Source organism: Epinephelus fuscoguttatus, linkage group LG4, assembly GCF_011397635.1.
Source record: "Epinephelus fuscoguttatus linkage group LG4, E.fuscoguttatus.final_Chr_v1".
Classification (NCBI taxonomy): Eukaryota; Metazoa; Chordata; class Actinopteri; order Perciformes; family Serranidae; genus Epinephelus; species Epinephelus fuscoguttatus.
In genome coordinates, this window is record NC_064755.1 from 37,073,244 (window position 1) to 37,096,000 (window position 22,757).

Here is a 22,757-nt window from a genome sequence, read left to right on the forward strand (position 1 = left end):
TGTATACTGTAACCTGTGCATCACCAGCTGTTTTAAGAGTCCCATCTAAACACTGCCTCCCTCTACAGACATTACAGCATTACATCAGTTGTCCCAAGTATCCAGACTTCCTTCTTAATAACAAGCATGTTGGGTTTAAGATACTTAAAGCATGAAAGGTGTGTGCCTAGCTCTCCTTCATACTAAGCAAAGTCAGCTCCATCCAGCCTCCAAAACCAGCAGCAAGAATCCTAATTACAGCAAATAGATTTCATTACCATCACAAAGGGGCAATTTAGACAACACTTCTCTTTGTGACAGCGCAGCCTCTGGCTAATGTAAGTCTCTGTATTTCAAACCTCTCTTCTCTGTGAAACACCAAAGATGAATGACAATAGCATTTTAAGTCCTCCAGTGAGGTTAAGCCTTCGATCTCTGCCCTATTATGATCCCCCGTTGTTAAATGCAACATCATTTATCACTGCTTGTAGGATACAGCCACGGCTTTATGCCACTTAGCAGCAAGGAGATGGTGATGCCAACAACTGTCTACCTCTTCTGTGTCTGTGTGTGTTACAGGAATTCAATTCACATAAGAACATAGATAAAGGGAGTCAGAGAGGTGAAGTATGTAAGTCTGTGTAGTGACAGTACTTACTAGGTGGCCTTGGCGCTGCCCTGGACACTAACAGTCATAAGAGGGATCCAGGTACCACGGTATTCAAATGCGGCCTGGGTAGTCAGGCTGCCGCTGACCCCTCCTGTCCCTGGGCCGCCCTGCGCTGCGCCCTGGGCTCCTGAACCTGAGCCACCTGGACAGAAAGTCAAAGTGTTAGGAGTGCCGAGCAGATAAACAAAGACAGACAGGATGGGATAAAGCAAAAATACAGATAAAAAGTAAAATAAAAGAAGACACATTTTTGCTCCATCACATTCCTATGAGAACTAAACTATTAATAAAATGTATTGACTTTTCCATGACTCCATAAATCAACAGCAAGTAATACACTGATTACTGTACCACAGCCTTATAGAGCTCAAATAAGAACTTGGTTACTCTTAAAATTATGGAACTGACCAGCAGGTGCATTTACGGCAGCAGCGTTGCCCGCACTGGGGACGATGAAGAGTGACTGGATGAAGGATCCCAGAGCGTTGACAATGTCTCTGAATACCTTCGTGGAGTGTTGCTTCATGTCGTATGACTGGCAGAACGAACTGAAAAAAAGGCAAGAACACTGAACTTAAGATGCTGACATGGTAAAGAATTATACTGCAAAACAGCACAATTTTAAGAGACAGACTCAGCGTTATGTTGTCAGACTTTGCTCAACTTTCATCAGACTGAGCTGTGCTGTCAGGTTCAGGTTCAGCTGCACTTTGTCAGCCTCAGCTGTACATGGTAGCTGTTAGCATTCTAACATGATAATTTTAACGGTGCTTTCACACCTAATCTGTTTGGTTTGGTTACAATAAACTCAGGTCTGTTTGCACGGTTAGTATGACTCAATTGGGCTGGTGTGAAAGCTGTCAATCGAATCCTAGTATGGACCAAACAACCGAACTGAGGACCACTCAAAAAGGTGGGTCTCGGTCTGTTTCCAAACAGGCACTCGTTTGTGGTGAGAAGGAAAACGAACTACCCACAGGATTTTATGATGGCAGACATGTGATTTTAGCATAATTTCATAAGCCAAACCAAAAATAAATCCATCTGCTGATCATGAAATCTGCCTGCGATCTCATCATTAATCCTGATAAAGACCATAAATATCCCATAACCTGTTTACCCTAATGCATAAATGTAACCATGGTAACACATATGCACGTCAGTGAGAGCATTTTCCCTGATTAAAAAAACACTTAAAACTGCCATCACTGCATCAGACTCTGCGTCCTTTGTCTGCACATTAAGTCCAGTGATCCAACAGTATTAAGCCCTGAACCATTACTGTACAAGACGCTTTCTTTTCATCCTGTCCCTCTGTTAGTCATTATTCACAACATGCAAGTGATTTGCAGTCTAATAATAGTCTACTAATAATGCCCACAGTCAGTTATTCCTCCTTGGGCTCTTTGTGAAACCAAAGAACATAAATATAAACACTTTAGAAGCATTTAAGTGCTGCTGCATGAACGTCTGTCAATCACTGTAATTTGATTATGTTATTTGTATGTTAGTGGAGAGTGTGTCCTACAGTGGTATGCTTTGTACATATCTTTTCCTGTTTAGTTCAACCTCTGTTATATCGAGAGGCAGATAAATCAGCATTTATAGAAACATTTCGCCATCATGATCCAGTACATCACACAGTTTCATTAAGGAATGATTACCCACAATCCAGAGGTGTGAGGCACAAAACAACTCTTTTTTTAAGAGTTAACATTTAAAAACGTCATTAATTAAAACGTGCAATTTGTAGAGCTTAATATTGCTCACCGTAATAAATGTGGCTGCACACATAGCCTATGGACTGATTCCACAGCCACTGCTCTCAGCCACTGTGGCTTCTCCCCATCCAGGAACTTCACCAGCAGAGACAGGAAGATCTCACACTCGGTCACCTGTAACACAAACACACACCAGTCAGACTGGGACAGACTTCTGACCAGCTTTGTCCACTGCCTGGAAGCCGGCTTCTGGCAAAATCTCTGAATCCCTTTGGGCTTTGATGAAGCTATTCCCTGGCTGACCACGCTTCTTGACAGCCGGGCAACGGACTAATTTCCATTTCAAGGATTGACAGAATGTCACTAAATAAAAACAGCTGCAATGGTTAATTACTTAGATGCGGCTAAGCTCATTAAAGCGCCTGAAGCAGAACTAAGACAAAACTACTACCACGCTAATCCAATGCTAATCAGACCAGATCAATTAAGAGTATCAGCTCTGCACTGGAGAAAATCCCTTCCTCGTAAAGCATCCATCAGGCAACAGTTCTGACCAGTCGACCATCACTGCAGACTGGTCCCTTACCAGTAAGCTGTAGAAGTGCTTAATGAGGACTGAGACCACGCGCAGCAGCCTCATGCAGATGGGGAAGTAAGGCTTCTCCACAGGTGCCGGTGAGGCGGCGCTGCTGCTGCCCTGCCGGAACTTGATGTTGGGGGAGAAGAGCTTGATGACGAGGGGGCACACGCGCTCCTTCAGCAGGAAGCTGAACTCTTGGTGCTGGGTGGGAAACGCAGAGAGAGAATGAGTGACGTGGGGATCAGATCAAGCTTAATAACACCAAGACACACTAGTGTTAAAGAGGATTAATTTTACTACACTGAGCTGCATATTCTCTGATGTTCAGATAAATTAATATATGCTAGAGGTGGACATGAAAGGCTGAGTGTACCTGTAGAAATACCCCGGGAAAATCATTCAGAACAGACTCCAGCAGCTCCAGGCCAAACGTCCGAGTCATCTCTGTCATCCCCACCAGCCAGTAGGGGGCATCAGCATTCACAAGCTGACACAAGTCCTGCAGAGAGGCACACAACAGCATCTTAAACAATGGAGTGTTATGTCCTACACACATCACAGTGGTTGAAACAGTGCAGTCACTGAGCTCCGCTGCAAGAATAAGCATGATCAAACAAAAGCGCAGCGTGGGTGAGGAGTGACAAGGGACCTTTGATTTCTTCTTGCAAATTTCACTTCATTGCAGAGATGAAAGCAACTTGTTCTGTACTTTAAAACTCAAGGTTATGAGGTTGGTATATTAATAAGCTGTAGCTGTAGGGACCATTTAGATTTCTTGTCTCTACTCCACAAATGGCAAGATCATTGTTTCAAAACCAAGATGGTCCAAATGTTTAACCCAAGAAGAGGGCACAACACTGCGTGGAAGGCTGCTGCCCCCCGGTGGACATACCTGGAACAGCATGTATGCATCTTTAGCACTGGGCCTCAGCGTACTAACAGACCGTCTGTTGGTGTTTCCCTGGACAGGAGGAGGCTGCTCTACAATGCCTGAGGAGGAATACAGTTAACATTTTAGGCATTTAATCAACTCATTGGCAATACAACAGTAAAACACTGAGGGTAAGTGTGAGCTCAGAGTCAGGATGTTACCAGAATTCAAATTTAATACTCAGCTTGACTTCCCATGAATCATATATATAACATATACTACTCTGTACTCTATACTTAGACACCTCTCCATCAGCGCACTCATGAAATAATGCTTAAAAATGCTACAAGTCTTCCATGAGATCAGATATCACATCCCTCTGTTTAAACTTTGTATCACTCAGTGGTCCATATATGGTGGTTACGGGTCCAAAAGTGGGTCACAGGCTCATTCTGAATGGACCGCAAGTGACTCACAAACGTGTACTTTTAGGTAGAGTGAATTTCCTTCACAGAGCTTTTATTTTGAAGTGTAGTTTCCCGCTGTAGAGTGATTGACTTATGGACAGCTATTTGACAGAGACAGTAAACTAGCTTGACGGCATCACCAAATTCTAGTATGACACTAAATGTATTTAACTGTATGAACCTGAAACTAATGACTAAGGCGAAATCTGGACCCCGTGGCTGGACCAGTTGGGTACTACTGCTTTAAGTGTTTCTACTTCAATCACCTTTGAAACGCTCGTCCTCGGCCACCATCCTCTCAAAGACCACAGTGACGACCTGTCTGACAGTGGCGGCTGCTGTGTTGTTGGTGATGTTGTCCTTGGTGAAGTGAAGACGGAAACACAGCACGATGGCCTGGGCAAGGACAAAACATAAAGGTATTATGCAGCATATGCATAGTATATATAATGTATAAACTGAACCTAAATGAATTCCTACAGTCTTCCATCTTCAGGATGAGTATGATAAAATCATGTTCTGTGTTCTCAGCTATGACAAGGATTGATCTGGTAACTTCATACAGTTGATAAGAGTCTTAAAGATCCAGTATGTAGGATTTAGGTGGATGTATTGGCAGAGATGAAATAAAATATTCATAATTATGTTTTTAGAAGTATATTATCCACTTTAACTAAGAATTAGTTTATTGAATAACTGTATTTCTTCATCTCTACATAGGGACAAAGACAGTGGATAAACCAAGATGGTCCACTGTGAGTCAGTTTCCTGTATCAGTGTCACGTGGGGTTCGCGACCACCACGCCCCTTTAGGAGACTAACAGCAGGTCCTGAGTCCACTGACTTCAGTGGGAGAAATGAATGCGATTACAGATTATGGCCGATTCTTTCGCCCCATAGTCACGGAAGCAAATATTGGACCCATTTATCACAAGCCACATATCTTCAGAACATTCTGACACCAAAATGGCAAATTTCAGACGGACAAATAAGGAGAAAATTTACTTTGTTCAAGACCTGTCTCTGTCTCAACAACACACTCTTGCGAGATCTGGCAACAGATATCTCCTCTCTGGTACTGAAATCAGTGCAGTTTCACCAAAGATACTGGATTAAAAAAATATTTTTTTCCAGCGGATATCTTAGTTACAACATGATTGAGCTGGCAAAGCAGCTTTGTGTTGCTATGTGTGGTATTTATTCAGCTTTGGGAAATCACGATGTCTAGAAAGCATCAGTGGCTGCAGCTGACAGGGACAGCTAACAGCAGCTGCAAAGCTAACATCAGGACGTCATCTGTTAAAAGCCTCCCATTGTCGGATACGACATGAAACTACTCCAGTTAGCTCAGTCATGTTGTAACTAAGACATCCGCTGGGATTTTTTTTTTTTTTAAACAGACCGGTTATTGAGTTACTGAGTTATTACAGACACTGCTAACGGCTAACAGCTAACTACCTCCCTACGTCCCTGCGTCGCCCCGGTCAAAATGGTTGCGCAACAATTACGTCACATCCAGAGCCCGGTAACTTTACAGGAACCTTCCTCCTACTCCGCTCTCTCAGTGGAGACACGGCAGTTGAGAGGGCCGAGCGAGAGGACGTTCCTGTAGTAGTTCCTGCACCCCACAGGCCGTTTTCACAGGCCGTTTATTTATCTATTTAGCTTGCGGCCAGTCAGGGTACACACTTGTTGACAGAAGCGAGGTTGGGGATACTCGTCTCTGATTGGCGGTTCTCCATCGTCGGTACGGGGGACAACGCCTACTTAGGAGACCGGAAATGTATACCATTTCATACAGTGGGAGTATATTGTAGGTGGGCCATCTTGTAGTAATCCAGTATCTTTGATAGGGAGCAGGTCCTCTTCCATAGAGTCTGCCATGTTTCTACAGTATCCCAGAACAGACAAACCAAACGCTGGCTCTAGAGAGGGCCTTTTGCATTTTTACATTACCTGAAGGCCATCATAGCTACGCTTGGAAAGGAAGAACTTCACTGCTAGATGCCACTAAATCCTACATACTGCACCTTTAAGAGTTTACAATACATTGGAGTCCTGTGACTTTTTAAAATGGTGTGAAACAGAGTGAGTCCATGTAAACTGGCAGTGTTATGATGCTGCACAAACTGGTGCAAGGATTCCACAAATAAATGTATTTATGTGCATAATAAAACATTATAGCTACAGCTTTAATAATAGATGGAAGGTGACTCACTGAGAGACAACACTGGGTTATATGGATACCTGTAGGGTCCACATACACATACAAGGGAGTAGAACATGTATACAATTACAGGAGTGTGTTGCTTGTGTACCTTGGAAAGTACTTCATCGTGTACAACGGTGTTGGTGGTTAGCAGCACCAGGACAGTCTGTAGAAGTTTCAGCTCCTCCAAACCGTTCTCCATCAGCTGCCACAACATGTTGATGATGTTCCCTGCAGCTGCCTGTCGTGCACACAAACACCGTAACTTGTTCACACTGATCTATATCAAATCTTAGCGCATTACTGATCATCCACCAGTTTACACAAGCACTCAAGACTCAGGAGGCAGTATCGGAGCTGTGACAGAAAAATGTCAAGTGAGAGCTCAGCCTGAGGTGACACAACCCTTAAAATCAAAGACACACACATAACCACACACTTGTGGGACCAGCTGGCGCTGCCTGCTTAGAGGTCACAGCAACATAGGGTTCAATAACACCAAAGCTAGCTGCCGGTTAACATCATGTCACTTGATGCTCACAGAAAGTGACACTGCATGTCCTTTCTTGGGTCAAGCTGTCTAGAATACGACTAGTCTTCACTCTAGGGTCACAGGAGGATTTATAATTAAAGAAATTCAGCAATTCTTTGAATTTTAGAGGCTGGAACCAGCAAATATTTGGTATTATAGCTTGATTACTGACTTAAACAACCTGTTGTCTTGTTATCTTTTGTCTAATACACTAAAGCCCCAGTTACATTCAAGATATTGTAAAATTTAACACAGAGTTTATGCTACGTTGCAACTCCCAAACATTTCTACAAGAGCTTAGATGTAATTAGTCCTGGATTTGCCTCAGTGTTGACTCTGCTAAGTGTTATAGAATCATCCAACAACAACAACAACAACAACAACCTTGTTTGCTGACACATTTTACAATGTAAATGTGGTTTAGGAGCATACAATTATCCCCAGCAGTGTTTTCATTGCAGAGGTTGATGCCCAGATTTGGAAACGTTGACAGTATTGTTCCTGTGGTGTTTGACACCAACAGATGCCCACAAAGGCATCCCATCAATAAAAGGCAATTCAGTGTCTGCTCTTTCCTATTACAACATTTTCTTTCAAGACAGATCCCTCTCTTTCCCCAAGGGAGCGAAATTACACTGACTACCACCACATTCTCTCGACATGACAGAGTATCTGACTAGGTTGCCTTCAGTGACACCTTCAGAATCAATACTGAGATAGTAGACTTTTGTCTTGTGACACCCTCAGGTAAACCCTGCAGTTCAGGGCTGCTGATGAGGTGGAGTGCTGCTGGCAGAGAGAAAGAGAGGAGTTACAGTGTTCAATGGATCAGAAAATGTGTGTGTTGTAAAATATGTGAAGTGTCTCTCTTAGATGTTCTGGATGTTTGCTGGGTGTGATAGTGCGATAACAGCTGCTCAAAGACGAACTCTGGCAGAGGGAGGTACAAAAGAAAAGAAACAAAGACAGAATGCGGTCTTAAAGGCCGGGAGTAACTCCCGAAACTTCAGACTAGCTGAGAAAATCTGCCTCACACATTCATGTTGAGATGCCCTTGAACAAGACACTCAACCACCACCCACTACCCACAATCTGAAAGGTGTGAAGATATGTAGCAGTATGAAATGAGGTGCATTAGCGTTGAAACGATTTGTTGACAGTTGATGTAAAATAAATAAACAATTTCAATAACCATGGTCATTTATAAAGCAAAAATAACAAACAACAGCTGGTTTCACCTTCTCAAATGTGAGGATTGTCTGGTTTTTCCTTTTTTTATACAATTGTAAATTGATAAAAGGTTTTGGACTGTTGTTCAAACAAAGCAAGGAATGCTGGAGCCTATCCCAGCTGACATTGGGCGATAAGGTGGGGTACACCCTGGACAGGATGCCAGACTATCACAGGGCTGACACTTGTCCCCCTTTTCAACGGTCACGGGCTGGCTCGGCTTGGCTTGGCTTGGTCTGGTTTGAGCCGTCAACCCAGCACAGCAGGGCAGCAACGCAAACATGAAACAGTAAAATAAAGCAGATATCTAAAGTAAAAACAGGATGCAGGAGAGTTTCCCAACACACACGCTCCCCGCTACCCACTTGAGGGAGGGCGGGCGGCCCGGCTTTCGGACCTACTCCTGAGAAGGTGAATCTCTGGTGCAGCTTGGCATGGCATGTCTAAACTGACAATGGGAACAAAAATTGGCATGGCGTAGCTTTACTCGGTGCGGCCAAGAGTGACAAATGGAAAAAGGGTTATGGAGACAGACAACTATTCACACTTACATTCACACCTACGGCAAATTGAGAGTCACCAATTAACCATTCTCGGAACCCAACAGCTGTATTGGGCGTCTGACTTCCGGCAGACATCGATACAGCCTCTGGGGGCAGACCCCCGATTTTTTGGCATTCAGGTTTGATTTGAGCGGAGGAGGCGAATTTCCGCTTCCGACTTCCGTTTATATATAAGTAAATATGCTGAACCACTGCGATGGATTCAGAGTTTGCAGTGACGCCAATTATGTTCTGCCTCGTTTGTTCACCGCACGGACCATTTAACCTGGCAACAACTGCAGCCGGCTCAAACGTGATTGGTCAATATCACGCGGACTACAAATGGCCTACAACCAGAAACCAGGGCTCTTCCGCTCTTCTTCAGGAGGCAAGATCTCCGGGGTTTGCCTACAGACTCTACATTCACTGAATGTACCCACAGTGACATGGGGAGAACATGCAACAGAATGGGTCCCCCACCAAGGGTTCAAACCAGGAACCCTCTTGCTATGAGGTGACAGTGCTAACCACTGCACCACTGTGCCACCTGTAAAGATCATGTTTTGGCTAAAAATACCCGGTTTTGGTTAAACCGCAGCTGGAGAGATGACTCTCCAAAAAAACAACCGATAATGGTCGGTAACTTGGAAGGTGTCTCGCTGAGGTGCCATGCCATCAGCCGTCCCTCTACCTCCAGATGATACATGTCACTTTAAAAAACTTGATATGTTACAAATGAAACGTACAAATGTAACATATCCATTGTTTACAGAAACGTACAAGGCCAGCATTTTCTTCTGGTGAACGGTTTGAATTTATCAACAACAGATGAGCTAATAATGAGAATTAGTTGTAACTCAAATGTGCATCACTTTGATTTAAGGGAGATCAAACTTGTTTAAAGAGCTGATCAAAATAACACCGAATACCCAGTCATTGTTCTTTATGAGAGGCTTTATTTTGGGTGTGCAGAACACCTATACTCTCCTACCAAAAGCAGAAGACTTAAAACCTGTGTTTGCCTAATTAAATAAATGCCTGATATCAAAATGTAAAAAAAGCATGGGGTGGCTCCATAAGCTTTTAATAACAGTCTTTAACGGTGTATTACCAAAGCAGTTGTGCAGCAGCTACAGGGTGCCAACTCTGAAACAGCTCTGACTCCAGCTGGGTTATTTAAAAGGTCCAAAACCTCTTTGCTCATACATTTGTGTTTAAGAAATTATTTCCAGTCCCCCATTTCCAGAGATGGATACCTTAATCCACCGAATCATTCAGCGCTGTTTAACTGCTGCTGCGCACATAGATCAGATGAAACTACTGGAGCACCATAGTATTACCCTCTCTAGGGTGATGGTTTCCTTAAATACAGGGGCTGTGCAAAGACTAAAAGACAGACATCAACTGCAGGACAGAATGAGTAGTGAAAGAAGAATGGTGGGAGTTGGCGCCTTTCACACGTAGCCACTGGTGACAGGAATTAATTAAGATTCTAATATTTACATTGTCTGATTGGGTATTGATTCCTGCATTGATTCCTGCATTGATCTAAATAAATTACCTTTAGGATATTAGGAAGGATGTGCCTAAGGTGAAAGGTGAACTTTAATTTGCAAGCTGAAACATACTCCCAATGTGCAAAACAGCAAACAATAAATTCTTGAGGATCACTGAGGTCTTTATCAATATGCATAATTTCAGTCTGTGGAGAGCTGTCAAGTGAGAATCAACAGTAGTCCTGTATTAATTGTGGCAATTCTTAATATCTCAACAAAGCTAATGATTGATACAAGGCTAAAATAGCTGGGAAAAATGTGACCTCCTGCACACAGCATACCTGAAACTATACAGACATGTGAATTGATTTGGCACTCTTAGGGATAATCATGACCTTGTGTCATTCTATGAAGTAGAGTGACACAAGGTGATGAATCCACATGAGAGCAGTGGGCTCTTATTGATTTGACTTTCTAAGACCACCTTACAAAAAAAGGAATATTGAGGAAACAGCCTCAAGGCTAAAAAATGCAGCCAATGCCAAGTGCCAAAAACTGCAGTTCCTCTAAATGGCCACTTGAAGACACTGAGTCATAATTAGGCATCATTAGGGCCTAGGTCGCTCTGAGTTACAGGCTGTCGGCGTCACCACAGTCTATGAGTCACATCCACCCATCGCTCCTCCACAGCTCCACCCTCTCATTACATACAGTCACTTTTGGCTCCAAAAATCCGAGATGGCAACATCCAAACTGCCAAACCCAAGGCTTCAAAATGGGAGTTCACTAACCAATGGGTGACGTCACGGGTGCTACGTCCATTATTTTTATACAGTCTATGGGAAAATGTGGTGCAACTAAATATCAGCTAGGTTCGTCCTCTGATTCAAAACTGACAGAGACGTCAGGATCCTACATCGTTCATCCAGGACAAAAACTACATCACACAAGATAACGGTATTCCGACTACAGTAACATCAACATATTTTTATTTTTTATTTCTCTAATATTCTAATGGCCTAATATTCATTTAGTATACATTAATCTTAACAGGCCAAAAATGTGTTTTATGTTTCCAATAACACTGCTGCATTTGAAGTCTTTTCTCATATTGCTCTTTGATTACTTTTATAATATTGTCATCTTTATTTTTTGTGTGCACATATCTCCAGTCCGAACCTTAGTGTATTGTATATATATATGCCAGCACTTCAAATGTCAGGTTAGCTCATGGTCCTCACCTCAGATACCACCTCATGGGACATGAGTCTCTGGATGGCAGCCAGACACAGCTGGGTGATCTTTGGCTCTTTGGTGCCGCAGCCCATCAGAAAAGGCTGCACGACCTCTGAGCTGTTCTCCTTCAGAGCTGCGGGAAAAGGACAGAGATAAAGAGAAATGTCAATGTATGTTTTTTGGAAACCTGTACAGGTGCTTCAAATTCAAGGGAGAAATGAAAAGTACGAAGATGCCTTCATTAAATTTTAATTAATGATTTATAATGCCTTAAAATTAATCAAAATCCAATATAAAATATCACTGCATTAATCACAGCTCAGTTTTTTTAGGCATCCAAATTAAATCTTGTTAATATAATCTGAAGTCCTTGATGGATTAATATGAAATACTGGTACTGCAGAGGAAGGGATGGAAACATCTATCTCACCAAGGCACAGATTTAATGGTCAAAACTACAGAATAAAATAACAGAAAGGGACACTGTGTAAGGAGGAAGCTCCACCATGCTGAATTATTAATGCAAGGTTGTGTTTAAAAAACGTTTTTAAATAATGAAAATATGGTCTTGATACATTTGTGTTGTCTAATCACAACAGCAAGTTCACAGTTGGCATCCAACTGTATCATTTTCACCTTCACTGCATTTACTTTCCTTCATCATTTACACTTACACAACAGGTTTCACCATTCAGTCTTTTTGTAACACCTCATTAAGCTGCTGTGTCAACCAACAAATCCATTCTGGAAACAAATATAAATGATCCGGTCTGCAGTGAGTTGCCATGCAGTTTACAGTTCACACAGGGGCGGCCAGAGTCGGACAGTCACCAGTGGAACTCAGAAAATGTCGAGTATGTGTCAACTCTGCAACTGTCACTAAAAGCTGGACTGTGTTTGTGAAGACAGCACGGAAACAATTCCCTATTGAAGTATTCGAGAGACCAGACGCTTTTGAAAGTGCTTTGCAGTGAATTCAGAACATGCAGGTGTCTAGTCAGCTAAACAGAATCAATCTTGGCAATTTACATACAAAGCTGAGGGATGAGTACTGCTCTTATTTATCTTACAGTGCGCTGGGTGGGAAACAATTATGACATATTTTTGGAGGAATCAAAGGTCATGTGCTGACAGGACCCTGCACATGACTTGCCACAGACCAAATTAATAAGAGATAAATTTAAAAACAGTAGTGGATGACATTCTTCTGGATGTCTTGTATGCAAAACCCAAACGTAAAAAAAACATGCCATGTGAAAATAAAAACATTAACACTATTGTTTGCTTGTATTCTTAACTAATATGGGACAGTACCATTGAATCAACATTTACACTGTAAAAAAAAGTCACTTTCAATATAAATCCTGCATGCTGCATGACAATATATAAACATGTGTACATGCAAATACTGTACATAATCATCCAGTCCACGTATGCATTCAGTACTTGTTTCTTATCATAGCATTTGTTTGTTTGCACTAACTGTTCAGTTTACAACTAACAGAACACTGCTTTGTTTAGTATATATAATATTTATATAAAGGGCTTTCACATGCTTACATAACTATTACATAGTGTACATAATAATGTACATAACAGTCCTGTTTTACCATTATTTGTCCAGTTTCACTCTCCTTGTTCTTTGCTGTTATGTCTTTTATGTGTGATTGCATTGAGAGCAATGCAAAAAACCCACAGTCGAATTCCTTGTACATGTACACCATAGACTGTATATAAAGATTGACGACATGACAGCTCCCAATAGTGAAGCCGAAACAGCTTGATTGCTCCCCAGTGGCTGGCTGCAGTACAGGTCATAGACCCTGCCCCCTCCATGTTAGTGGATGGAACATGGGCCAAATGCCAAACTAAAAACTCAAAGTACTCATCAAATAGATTTTTCCCAAAGACCGTTTCTGTCATTTTAGGTAGTTCTTATCACGCTGAGGATGTATGTCCAAGTGTTCGTTTTTCTGACTAATTTCAGCCCTGTGTGCATATTGGTGTGCTTACAACCAATGGCGCTGCTTGCAATTGGTCGGACAACTCTATCAGCTGAAACCAAGCGGCAACCTCCAGGGATGACGAGTGAAGCCAATGCAGAAGTGCCAAAAATGCAGTTTGTTGAATGACCACTTGAGGCAGGCTCCAAAAGCGAGTCAGTCCCCAAAGACCTCCATGTTAAAATGCTCAACTTTACAGCAGAAATAAACATGTTTACAGCCTGGTTCAAAAAACGGTTTTGGTCTCTCTGGTTAATTTCCCCCCTCATGACAACTGTACGGGGGGTGAATTTTTTTATAACTCATCTGTTTAAATTTTATTAAGGCTTAAAGTTGCACATAATTAAGGGTGTGGTCACTTTGAGTGACAGGTGGCGCCATCACGGGTGACTAACTAACCGCTGGCTGTCTGCTAGGCATCATCTCAGCTAATTCGCAAGTCATTGAACCTGACCTCTCAGCCGTGTTTGTGCCTTTTGGATATTTTGTTTCGTGAGGGAGCTGGCACCAAGAGGGAGCATGAGCGGGAGAAGTCAACACCACAGGGCTATCCAAAGTAGCGTAACTTGTTAGCCTAGCTTGTTAGCCTTAGCTACTCCTTGCCCATTTTTAATTGGCCGGGAGTTGGGCGGAGTCTAGTCTCGCTCACCAGACCTTTCTCAAGAAAAGAAAGGTCTGGCTGGGCCGACTCTCACTTTAAGATTGGAGAAAAAAACGCCCCAGCTGCTTGTATTTCTTTCATCCAATCACAATCGTTCTGGGTGGTGCCACAGCAACGGTGCACTTGCAAAAATATTGCCGGTGGGAAACAAGTTTTGGTGTAACACGCCCACAAAAATATCGCCTACAAGACGCGATCCATGGCAGAAAAATGGCTACATCCCTGCAAGATCAAACACCGCAAAAGTTAGTAAAGGAAGTGTTGAAAACAGTTGAAAACTGCTACACAACCGGAGGTGGTAGGGCGGGAATTCAGCGGGTGGCTCGTTCCGCCCAATGAGAGGCTGATCTATGCAGTGAACTTCCGCCAACTCAGACTAGGCGGAGTCAGGCACTGCCAAGATGGCGACGGCCAGAGCCGCCCACTCTGAGCTTCCAACGCTCCACAGAAACCAGTGGGTGACCTCACGGTGACTACATCCATATTTTTATACAGTCTACGGCTGGAACTGGATAAGGCGGAAATGGCTACTGCAGGATATTTTGGCTTCATTTTTGTACAGTGGAAGTAAGTGGAGACATGTTGTCTGATAGGGGTGTAAGGATCGATTCAATGATCAGTGATCCAGTATCATCAATGCAAAGTGAAAACACCAATGTATATCATCAGCTTCAGCATACGCTCTTATTTTGAAGGCCTGCGTCATCGTCAAACAGCAGCAGGCAGATGGCAAACAGCCGAGAGAAAGGCGATGATGATAACGTCATTTACTCCGGCATAAATCAGCTGTGTGGATATATTTTGGATTTCAAAAAAATACAGGTCAACAGACAGAGCTCATAGCATATGTAAACAATGATGTTACGAGATAAAACACGACGTAACGTTACCTGCCTGGCCATGCATCTCACTCCGTTAACTTTATCATTTGCTTCTCTGTTTCAACAATGTCAGTCTGACAAAACATGCGCGCAGACTAAAACTTAACCGTGCTGTTCTGTCAGGAGATGCAGCGACATAAACCAACGGTGAGTAAGAAAAATAACAACATAAAATGTAATCTGTTAAACTATGAGAAGAGACAAAAAGCCTGCTTGCCACTAGTCTAATTTATGCAATGTAAACATGCATGAGCTGGTAATGTGTGACTAGCAACAAACAACTGTTGAGCCTTGACACTTCTTACTGAGCTGAATGTGATACTTTTGTTAAACAATGCTGTTGTTAATCTGTGTTTTATGGCTGTTGGGAGACGTTTTGTCTTCAGGGCTTTAAGATAGAAGTTTCATGAGGAAGATGATGGTTTGGTTAAAACGAAAACATTTATTCCAGAGAGGGCTTTCTGGCAGAAATACTTTCAAGAATAATCTTAATAACGTGATCAAATTCAATCTGAAGTCATACAATAAGCTGTGGGAAATCATCATTTCAAATCAGAGTGAAGCGCACGCTCTGACAAAGTGGTAATTAGATATCTCAGTTGTGGTTAACCACCACCACCACCACCACCATTCTCACTTTCTCACTTTCTCACCTGCCAGTATGTCTGTATTCCTGGCTGCAATGGTCTTAATCTTCACAATGCCAGACTCTGCGGCCTAGGAGGAAAAAAAGAGAGAGTTGACATTTAGGTTAACGTTCGATGCAATGTGTATCAAAAGGTGCTGATGGTGCAGCACCGCTGTGCTGCCCGTGGTAGACACAACCTCTTGTAATGATGGCCACGGGGGAGAAACAGAAAAGGCCTGGCTGCAGAGAGACAGAAGGAGGGCTGGTAAATCTGCTAAAAAAACAGGCTTCAACTTGAGAGGGATGTGCCAGTAGACAGTGATTTCCCTAGCGAGGTGTCTGGCAGGGGTGAAATGGTGAGGGGGAAGGAGAAATGTCAAGAGATAGAAAGGGCAGGAGGAAGGGATGACATGGAGGCAGACTAAATGTGAGATACTGAGCCATTTACCAGTCAAAGCAGGTGCTGTTCTTATCTTTCTACAACAACTGCAAGCTACCACAAGCCTGTCAAGACCTCCTCTCCTTCTCTCCAACCCCTGCTGCTCCTCTCCCCAGCATTCTTCCCCATCAATCCACCATCTCACCCTTTCTATCTATTCTCAGTTTTACTCCTTCTTTACCAAATCGCTCTCTCTTGTAACTTATTTTTCGTCATAACCATAACAAAGCACCACCTTTCATACCACAAATCACCTGTCTCAAAGATGCAACGTGCAAATTTGTACCTTGAGACAACAAGTGCACTGCTATTCTGCAGACTGACAGCCCGTAATAACGTTATTTATCTCCTTTATCATTCATCTCAATGAGCATTTTTCCTCTTGCAGCCTGACGCTGAGGTAACCAGCATCTGCAGAGCCTGAGCAATGTGCACATGGTATACAAAGGGAGTCCATCCTGCAACACACTGTGCTGTTCTGTTTTTAATTTCATGCAATTTATTATGCTTGATGGTATGACGTCCCTGCAAAAAAAGAAAATTGTAGCATTTAATCAAATTATCATTTCAACCCGCGGAGAAAAATTGCATATTATGACTTTTAATCACAACATCTGGCCGAGCACCGACGTCAGCAGTAGCAGCAACATTCTCAGCTGAACAAACAGCCACCGGGCCAACATTACCTTGATGCATTTTTCATACAGCTCTGACTTGATCTGACTCCGTCCTGAGCATGCATGGGTTACAAACGACTGGAGTCTCATCATTCTACAATCTCTGCAGCCACAGAAATACAGTGTGAAAACAAGACATCTTATCTAAGTGACCACTTGGTGATCTTTTCATGTCTTCAAGGGTTGAAGGGTAAGTTTGGTATTTTTCAACGTGCACCCTATTATCCCATATTTTTGTGTTTAAGTGACTAATGGGCAAAACAATTTTTAGTGTGTATAGAGGCAGAATATTTTCACATCTATCTGAGTAAAGTAGGGTTTTTTCAAACCAAACCAGAGTTGGTGATTGTTGGAACAGTGGCAAGTTGAACAAAGACGTTTTTGGTGAGTTTCATTTTGTTTCTGTCGACTTTAAATAAAGCGTGTTTTAGGGTGATTAAATTACTGTTTCATTTTTATTATTTGGAGTCTGGTGGTACTGACGATAGGGATTTTGGGGTTGTTTCTGCTTAAACAAAAAGGATCTTACTCATTAACAAAAAGGTCCATCTCTATAGGGATACTTTCCATAAGCTGTCAAACATATCAGCGGCAAAAACAAGCACTTTTAAGCCCCTTTTCCACCAAACATTTTCAGTATGGTACCTTTGGAACCAACAGTAACCCTTCAGACTGTACCTAGACCCTAGCATTTCTACCACAAACAGTACTCTTAAATGTGGGCGGGGTTGTTGTCACTCACTGCTCCATCAAGTATCAGCTGTATTTCCTCCTTCATCAGTCTGCACCACATTTATTTCCACAGAACGAGGCTGCATTCCAACATTTTCTGAACAAAATAAAACCAGCTGCAGTGAGAGTCTCTCTCCATGGGATATTTAAAAATAGCGGGTTTGTGCATTTAGTCCTTCTCAGGCAAGCTCAGGGGTTTAGTGTTGCCAAAACCCACAGGAATGACACTCTGTGACTCTCTCCAAGTGAGGATTAGAATACATGCAGTTAACATAAAGTCGAAATTAATATACATAAACGCTTGAAGATCCACTCATTACTAAAAATGTATGTCACATAAAAACTAAAGTAAAAGTTGCCAGAGTGAAATTTAAGGTGTGCTGAGGGATTCACATCGTCAACCCATGTATTAAGTAGGGCTGTCCCGAATACCATTTTTTAACATTCGGACCTTCGGCAGAATTTATTACAAATATTTGAATATTCGTTCATGGGGGGTTCAAACTTGTTGAAACTTTAAACAATAATTTATTGTACAAAATGGGGGAAACAAATATTGACAAAAACGGTTCCATAATTTATATTAAAGTCAAAAGATAACAAAAAAACAGCTACAAGTGAGAGGGAATAGTGATAAAGTGGTAAAACTTGGCATTGATCCACAGCCTCAGACGGATACGCTCAAGCGTGCCGTGCGCACAAGCTCAGTTGGTAGGCGATACTATATTTTCACATTTTTAACAATGCACTTTAAAAGTTTTGATTTTTACTGATAACCTACATTTACCAACAACAAAAAGACTACATTTAGCATCAAAAAAATATGTTAAAAAAAAAAATGTAAATAAAAAAATGAATATCGAACACCAAATTTTCATAACGAATACCTACCCATAGAAACGAATATTCGAATATCCGAATATTTGGGTACAGCCCTAGTATTGAGTAACGTTACAAGTAAACACTCCACCTTAAAAGTTGCCGGCACTCAGCCCAGTGGGAAAAAAAAAATGTTCTCAGACTCCAGCTGCTGTGAGAGGCAGCAAAACAACATTTCATTTTATAGTTACAGCTTACGGATATACAGTACAGGCCAAAAGTTTGGACACACCTTCTCATTCAATGCGTTTTCTTTATTTTCATGACTATTTACATTGTAGATTCTCACTGAAGGCATCAAAACTATGAATGAACACATGTGGAGTTATGTACTTAACAAAAAAAGGTGAAATAACTGAAAACATGTTTTATATTCTAGTTTCTTCAAAATAGCCACCCTTTGCTCTGATTACTGCTTTGCACACTCTTGGCATTCTCTCCATGAGCTTCAAGAGGTAGTCACCTGAAATGGTTTCCACTTCACAGGTGTGCCTTATCAGGGTTAATTAGTGGAATTTCTTGCTTTATCAATGGGGTTGGGACCATCAGTTGTGTTGTGCAGAAGTCAGGTTAATACACAGCCGACAGCCCTATTGGACAACTGTTAAAATTCATATTATGGCAAGAACCAATCAGCTAACTAAAGAAAAACGAGTGGCCATCATTACTTTAAGAAATGAAGGTCAGTCCTTCCGGAAAATTGCAATAACTGTAAATGTGTTCCCAAGTGGAGTCGCAAAAACCATCAAGCGCTACAACGAAACTGGCACACATGAGGACCGACCCAGGAAAGGAAGACCAAGAGTCACCTCTGCTTCTGAGGATAAGTTCATCCGAGTCACCAGCCTCAGAAATTGCAAGTTAACAGCAGCTCAGATCAGAGACCAGATGAATGCCACACAGAGTTCTAGCAGCAGACCCATCTCTAGAACAACTGTTAAGAGGAGACTGCGCGAATCAGGCCTTCATGGTCAAATGGCTGCTAGGAAACCACTGCTAAGGAGAGGCAACAAGCAGAAGAGATTTGTTTGGGCCAAGAAACACAAGGAATGGACATTAGACCAGTGGAAATCTGTGCTTTGGTCTGATGAGTCCAAATTTGAGATCTTTGGTTCCAACCGCCGTGTCTTTGTGAGACGCAGAAAAGGTGAACGGATGGATTCCACATGCCTGGTTCCCACTGTGAAGCATGGAGGAGGAGGTGTGATGGTGTGGGGGTGTTTTGCTGGTGACGCTGTTGGGGATTTATTCAAAATTGAAGGCACACTGAACCAGCATGGCTACCACAGCATCCTGCAGCGACATGCCATCCCATCCGGTTTGCGTTTAGTTGGACAATCATTTATTTTTCAACAGGACAATGACCCCAAACACACCTCCAGGCTGTGTAAGGGCTATTTGACCAAGAAGGAGAGTGATGGAGTGCTGCGGCAGATGACCTGGCCTCCACAGTCACCGGACCTGAACCCAATGGAGATGGTTTGGGGTGAGCTGGACCGCAGAGTGAAGGCAAAGGGGCCAACAAGTGCTAAACATCTCTGGGAACTCCTTCAAGACTGTTGGAAAACCATTTCAGGTGACTACCTCTTGAAGCTCATGGAGAGAATGCCAAGAGTGTGCAAAGCAGTAATCAGAGCAAAGGGTGGCTATTTTGAAGAAACTAGAATATAAAACATGTTTTCAGTTATTTCACCTTTTTTGTTAAGTACATAACTCCACATGTGTTCATTCATAGTTTTGATGCCTTCAGTGAGAATCTACAATGTAAATAGTCATGAAAATAAAGAAAACGCATTGAATGAGAAGGTGTGTCCAAACTTTTGGCCTGTACTGTATGTAAAACTCTCCATGGTATCAACAGTGGTTACATGAGCCTCAAAACCAGCCACAACTCAGCCCTGAGCAGAGTGACCGTCCTCTACTGACCAATCAACAGACGGCAGTGTTTACAGCTCCACCTTTTAGTACCAGATCTGTGTGCTACGTACCCCAACAGAGGGGGGACCAAAAATGGGGACGGTACGAAATGGTTCCATTGGTACCATCCACAACTTTGTACAGTGAAAAACGGGAAAAAAAGCGCACCAAACTGAACTGTACCGTACTGCTCTGTGGAAACAGGGCTTTAGTGGACATGAATTTCACAGTGCAAAAATGGAAATGGTTATATTGCAGCCTGTTTTGCTGCTGCCATCATCAACCTCGCTCAATACTGCGACTGATTTTTAAAAAAAACAAAAACTGGTGTTTCCATTAGTCACACAAAAACATGTGAAAATAGGGTCCAGGTTGAAAAATGCTGAACTCACCCTTTAACATAGTAAAAATATTATAATAGCAAAATATTCTAGAAACACATTCTCTGTGTCTACAATAATGATAAGCAAGTCATACTGTGGTTAGATGGGGAAAAATAACGCACCTGCCCTTTACATCAGAGTGTCTGTAACACAACATGTGGCTGACGACATGATTTTATCAATTTAACATGTCATTTGAACAGCCACAAGGTCGAGCCACTGTGAAAGGCAACAACAATTCATAACCTGCTCAACAGTTGGTTACCAAGCAACCACTGGTTAGTGGGTTGGGCCACTTATACAGACTGAGCTGGCCTATTACCGTACAGCTCCTTAAAAAGTTAATCTTCAAAAAAATGCTAGTCTCCCTCGTCTCTTTTGTTCCTCAAACAGAGCCGGAGGTCTTTACAGGGCAACGAGGAGAACGCAGAGCTTTTTTAGGGCCAAATAATTACAACCACACACTGTGGCTACTCCTGATATTCTCAGAGGCTGAGAGTATAATATACTGCAGCTACGAGGAATAACTGAACAGACAAGTGCCACAGCAGCATATTTTGGGATAGTGGTGAGGCCTTAAAAAAATAAGCAGCTCATGATATTTCCAGCTTTATAATAAAAGTTCGGGCAATGTTTTCTCTGGCTGTGTACTGGTCTTTTAAAATTAGACCTGAGTTACAACTGTGGTCTGTTTCAAGCTGCAGCAATCATCTACTACAAAATTAATAGTCAACAATTTTGATATTTGATTCATTTTATTGAATTAAATTAGTAATTATTTTTAATTACAGACATTTAGTGAGGAAAAATGCTGAAATGTTAACTTGCTGTTTATTTTGCAGCATCTAAAAATATGAGAATTAGCTGCTTTTGTCAATTTTATATCATTATAAATTAAATCATTATTATTTTAAGACATCGCTTACAGCTATAGGAACTTATGATGGACATATTTGACCATTTTCTTAGACTAAACAATTATTAATCAATCATGAAAGACAGAATCACTGATAATGAAAATAACTAAGTTGAAGCCCAAAAAGCATTTTCCTTCAGAAGCAGCTGGCTTTCAGATGTATTCACACACGTGAACCTGTGTTTCAACGCCTATACGCCACAACATAACCTAGCATACTGTGGCACAGCCATCAATCTAGTCAACTGAAATGAGTCACTGAGATATTCTGCAGCCTGTGGCCCAAGGGCAGTGAGAAAGAGGAGCATGTTTTCTCCAATCGCCAAGTTATAAATAGGATTTTAGTCCCCTTCAAATACAAGAGCTTTCTTTGTTCTTATCAAAAGGCCCGACTTTGCCAAAGTGGGCATGTATGTTCAAAAATGAGACCACACTGACAAGACAGGAGGAAGTACTGAAGGTATTATACCAGATTTTTGGCCCCAAAGGATGTTGGTGCATGATAACAGTAGCTGTTACGGTTTACATTTAACAAGAGGCTGCTGCTGATTAGTTACAAAAGTACACCTCGAAAAATAATCTTGAATAATCTCATCTGTCCACTGCACAACTCCTCAAAAAGATGTTTCCTTCCTCTATTGTAGAATCAGTGAGTCAGCCAGATAGAACCAGAGAACCAATGAATGCCTCTAATTAGAAGCAGATTGTGTGGGTTTCCTTTGTGCAGCCTCGAGTGGACCCATCTGGGAACCAGTGACAATAAATCCCTGCATGTGAAAAAGGGTAACGTTTTTTTGTGCACAAAACCTTGTCAATCTCCGCAATCTTTTCGGCCCACTAGATGCTTGATGGAGTCCAAGGTTGTCTTAACAAACAGTGAAATCTCTCTTTCTGCATGTTAACATATTTTTCCACCCACTTCCTCGAAGAAAGTGCTGTTAAAGCTTTCTCTGGTAGACTTCGCTTCCCTCTGAGAACTGTCAGCGTTATGAGGTCACCAACATGTGGAGGGAAATACCAAGAGCTTGATGATGTCATTGTAACAAGAAGCAGAAATTCCAGCCCTATCCAGTTTATGGGTTATGCTATGGAGGATTTCCTCTATCAG

At 42.1% G+C, this 22,757-nt stretch overlaps 1 protein-coding gene across 2 annotated transcripts in view; it reads right to left on the minus strand.

Annotated features, from left to right (window-relative positions):
- Nucleotides 1–22,757, minus strand: part of mon2 (MON2 homolog, regulator of endosome-to-Golgi trafficking) — a 63,748-nt gene that overhangs the window by 35,578 nt on the left and 5,413 nt on the right. For both annotated transcript variants that reach the window (XM_049573021.1, XM_049573020.1), the window contains exons 2-11: nt 15,732–15,795; nt 11,539–11,666; nt 6,607–6,738; nt 4,555–4,684; nt 3,843–3,940; nt 3,324–3,449; nt 2,957–3,151; nt 2,420–2,544; nt 1,058–1,197; nt 638–791 (exon numbers count right to left, since the gene is read on the minus strand). In XM_049573021.1, coding sequence (XP_049428978.1) covers nt 638–791; nt 1,058–1,197; nt 2,420–2,544; nt 2,957–3,151; nt 3,324–3,449; nt 3,843–3,940; nt 4,555–4,684; nt 6,607–6,738; nt 11,539–11,666; nt 15,732–15,795 — 1,292 coding nt within the window. The remainder of the gene's footprint in view (nt 1–637; nt 792–1,057; nt 1,198–2,419; nt 2,545–2,956; nt 3,152–3,323; nt 3,450–3,842; nt 3,941–4,554; nt 4,685–6,606; nt 6,739–11,538; nt 11,667–15,731; nt 15,796–22,757) is intronic.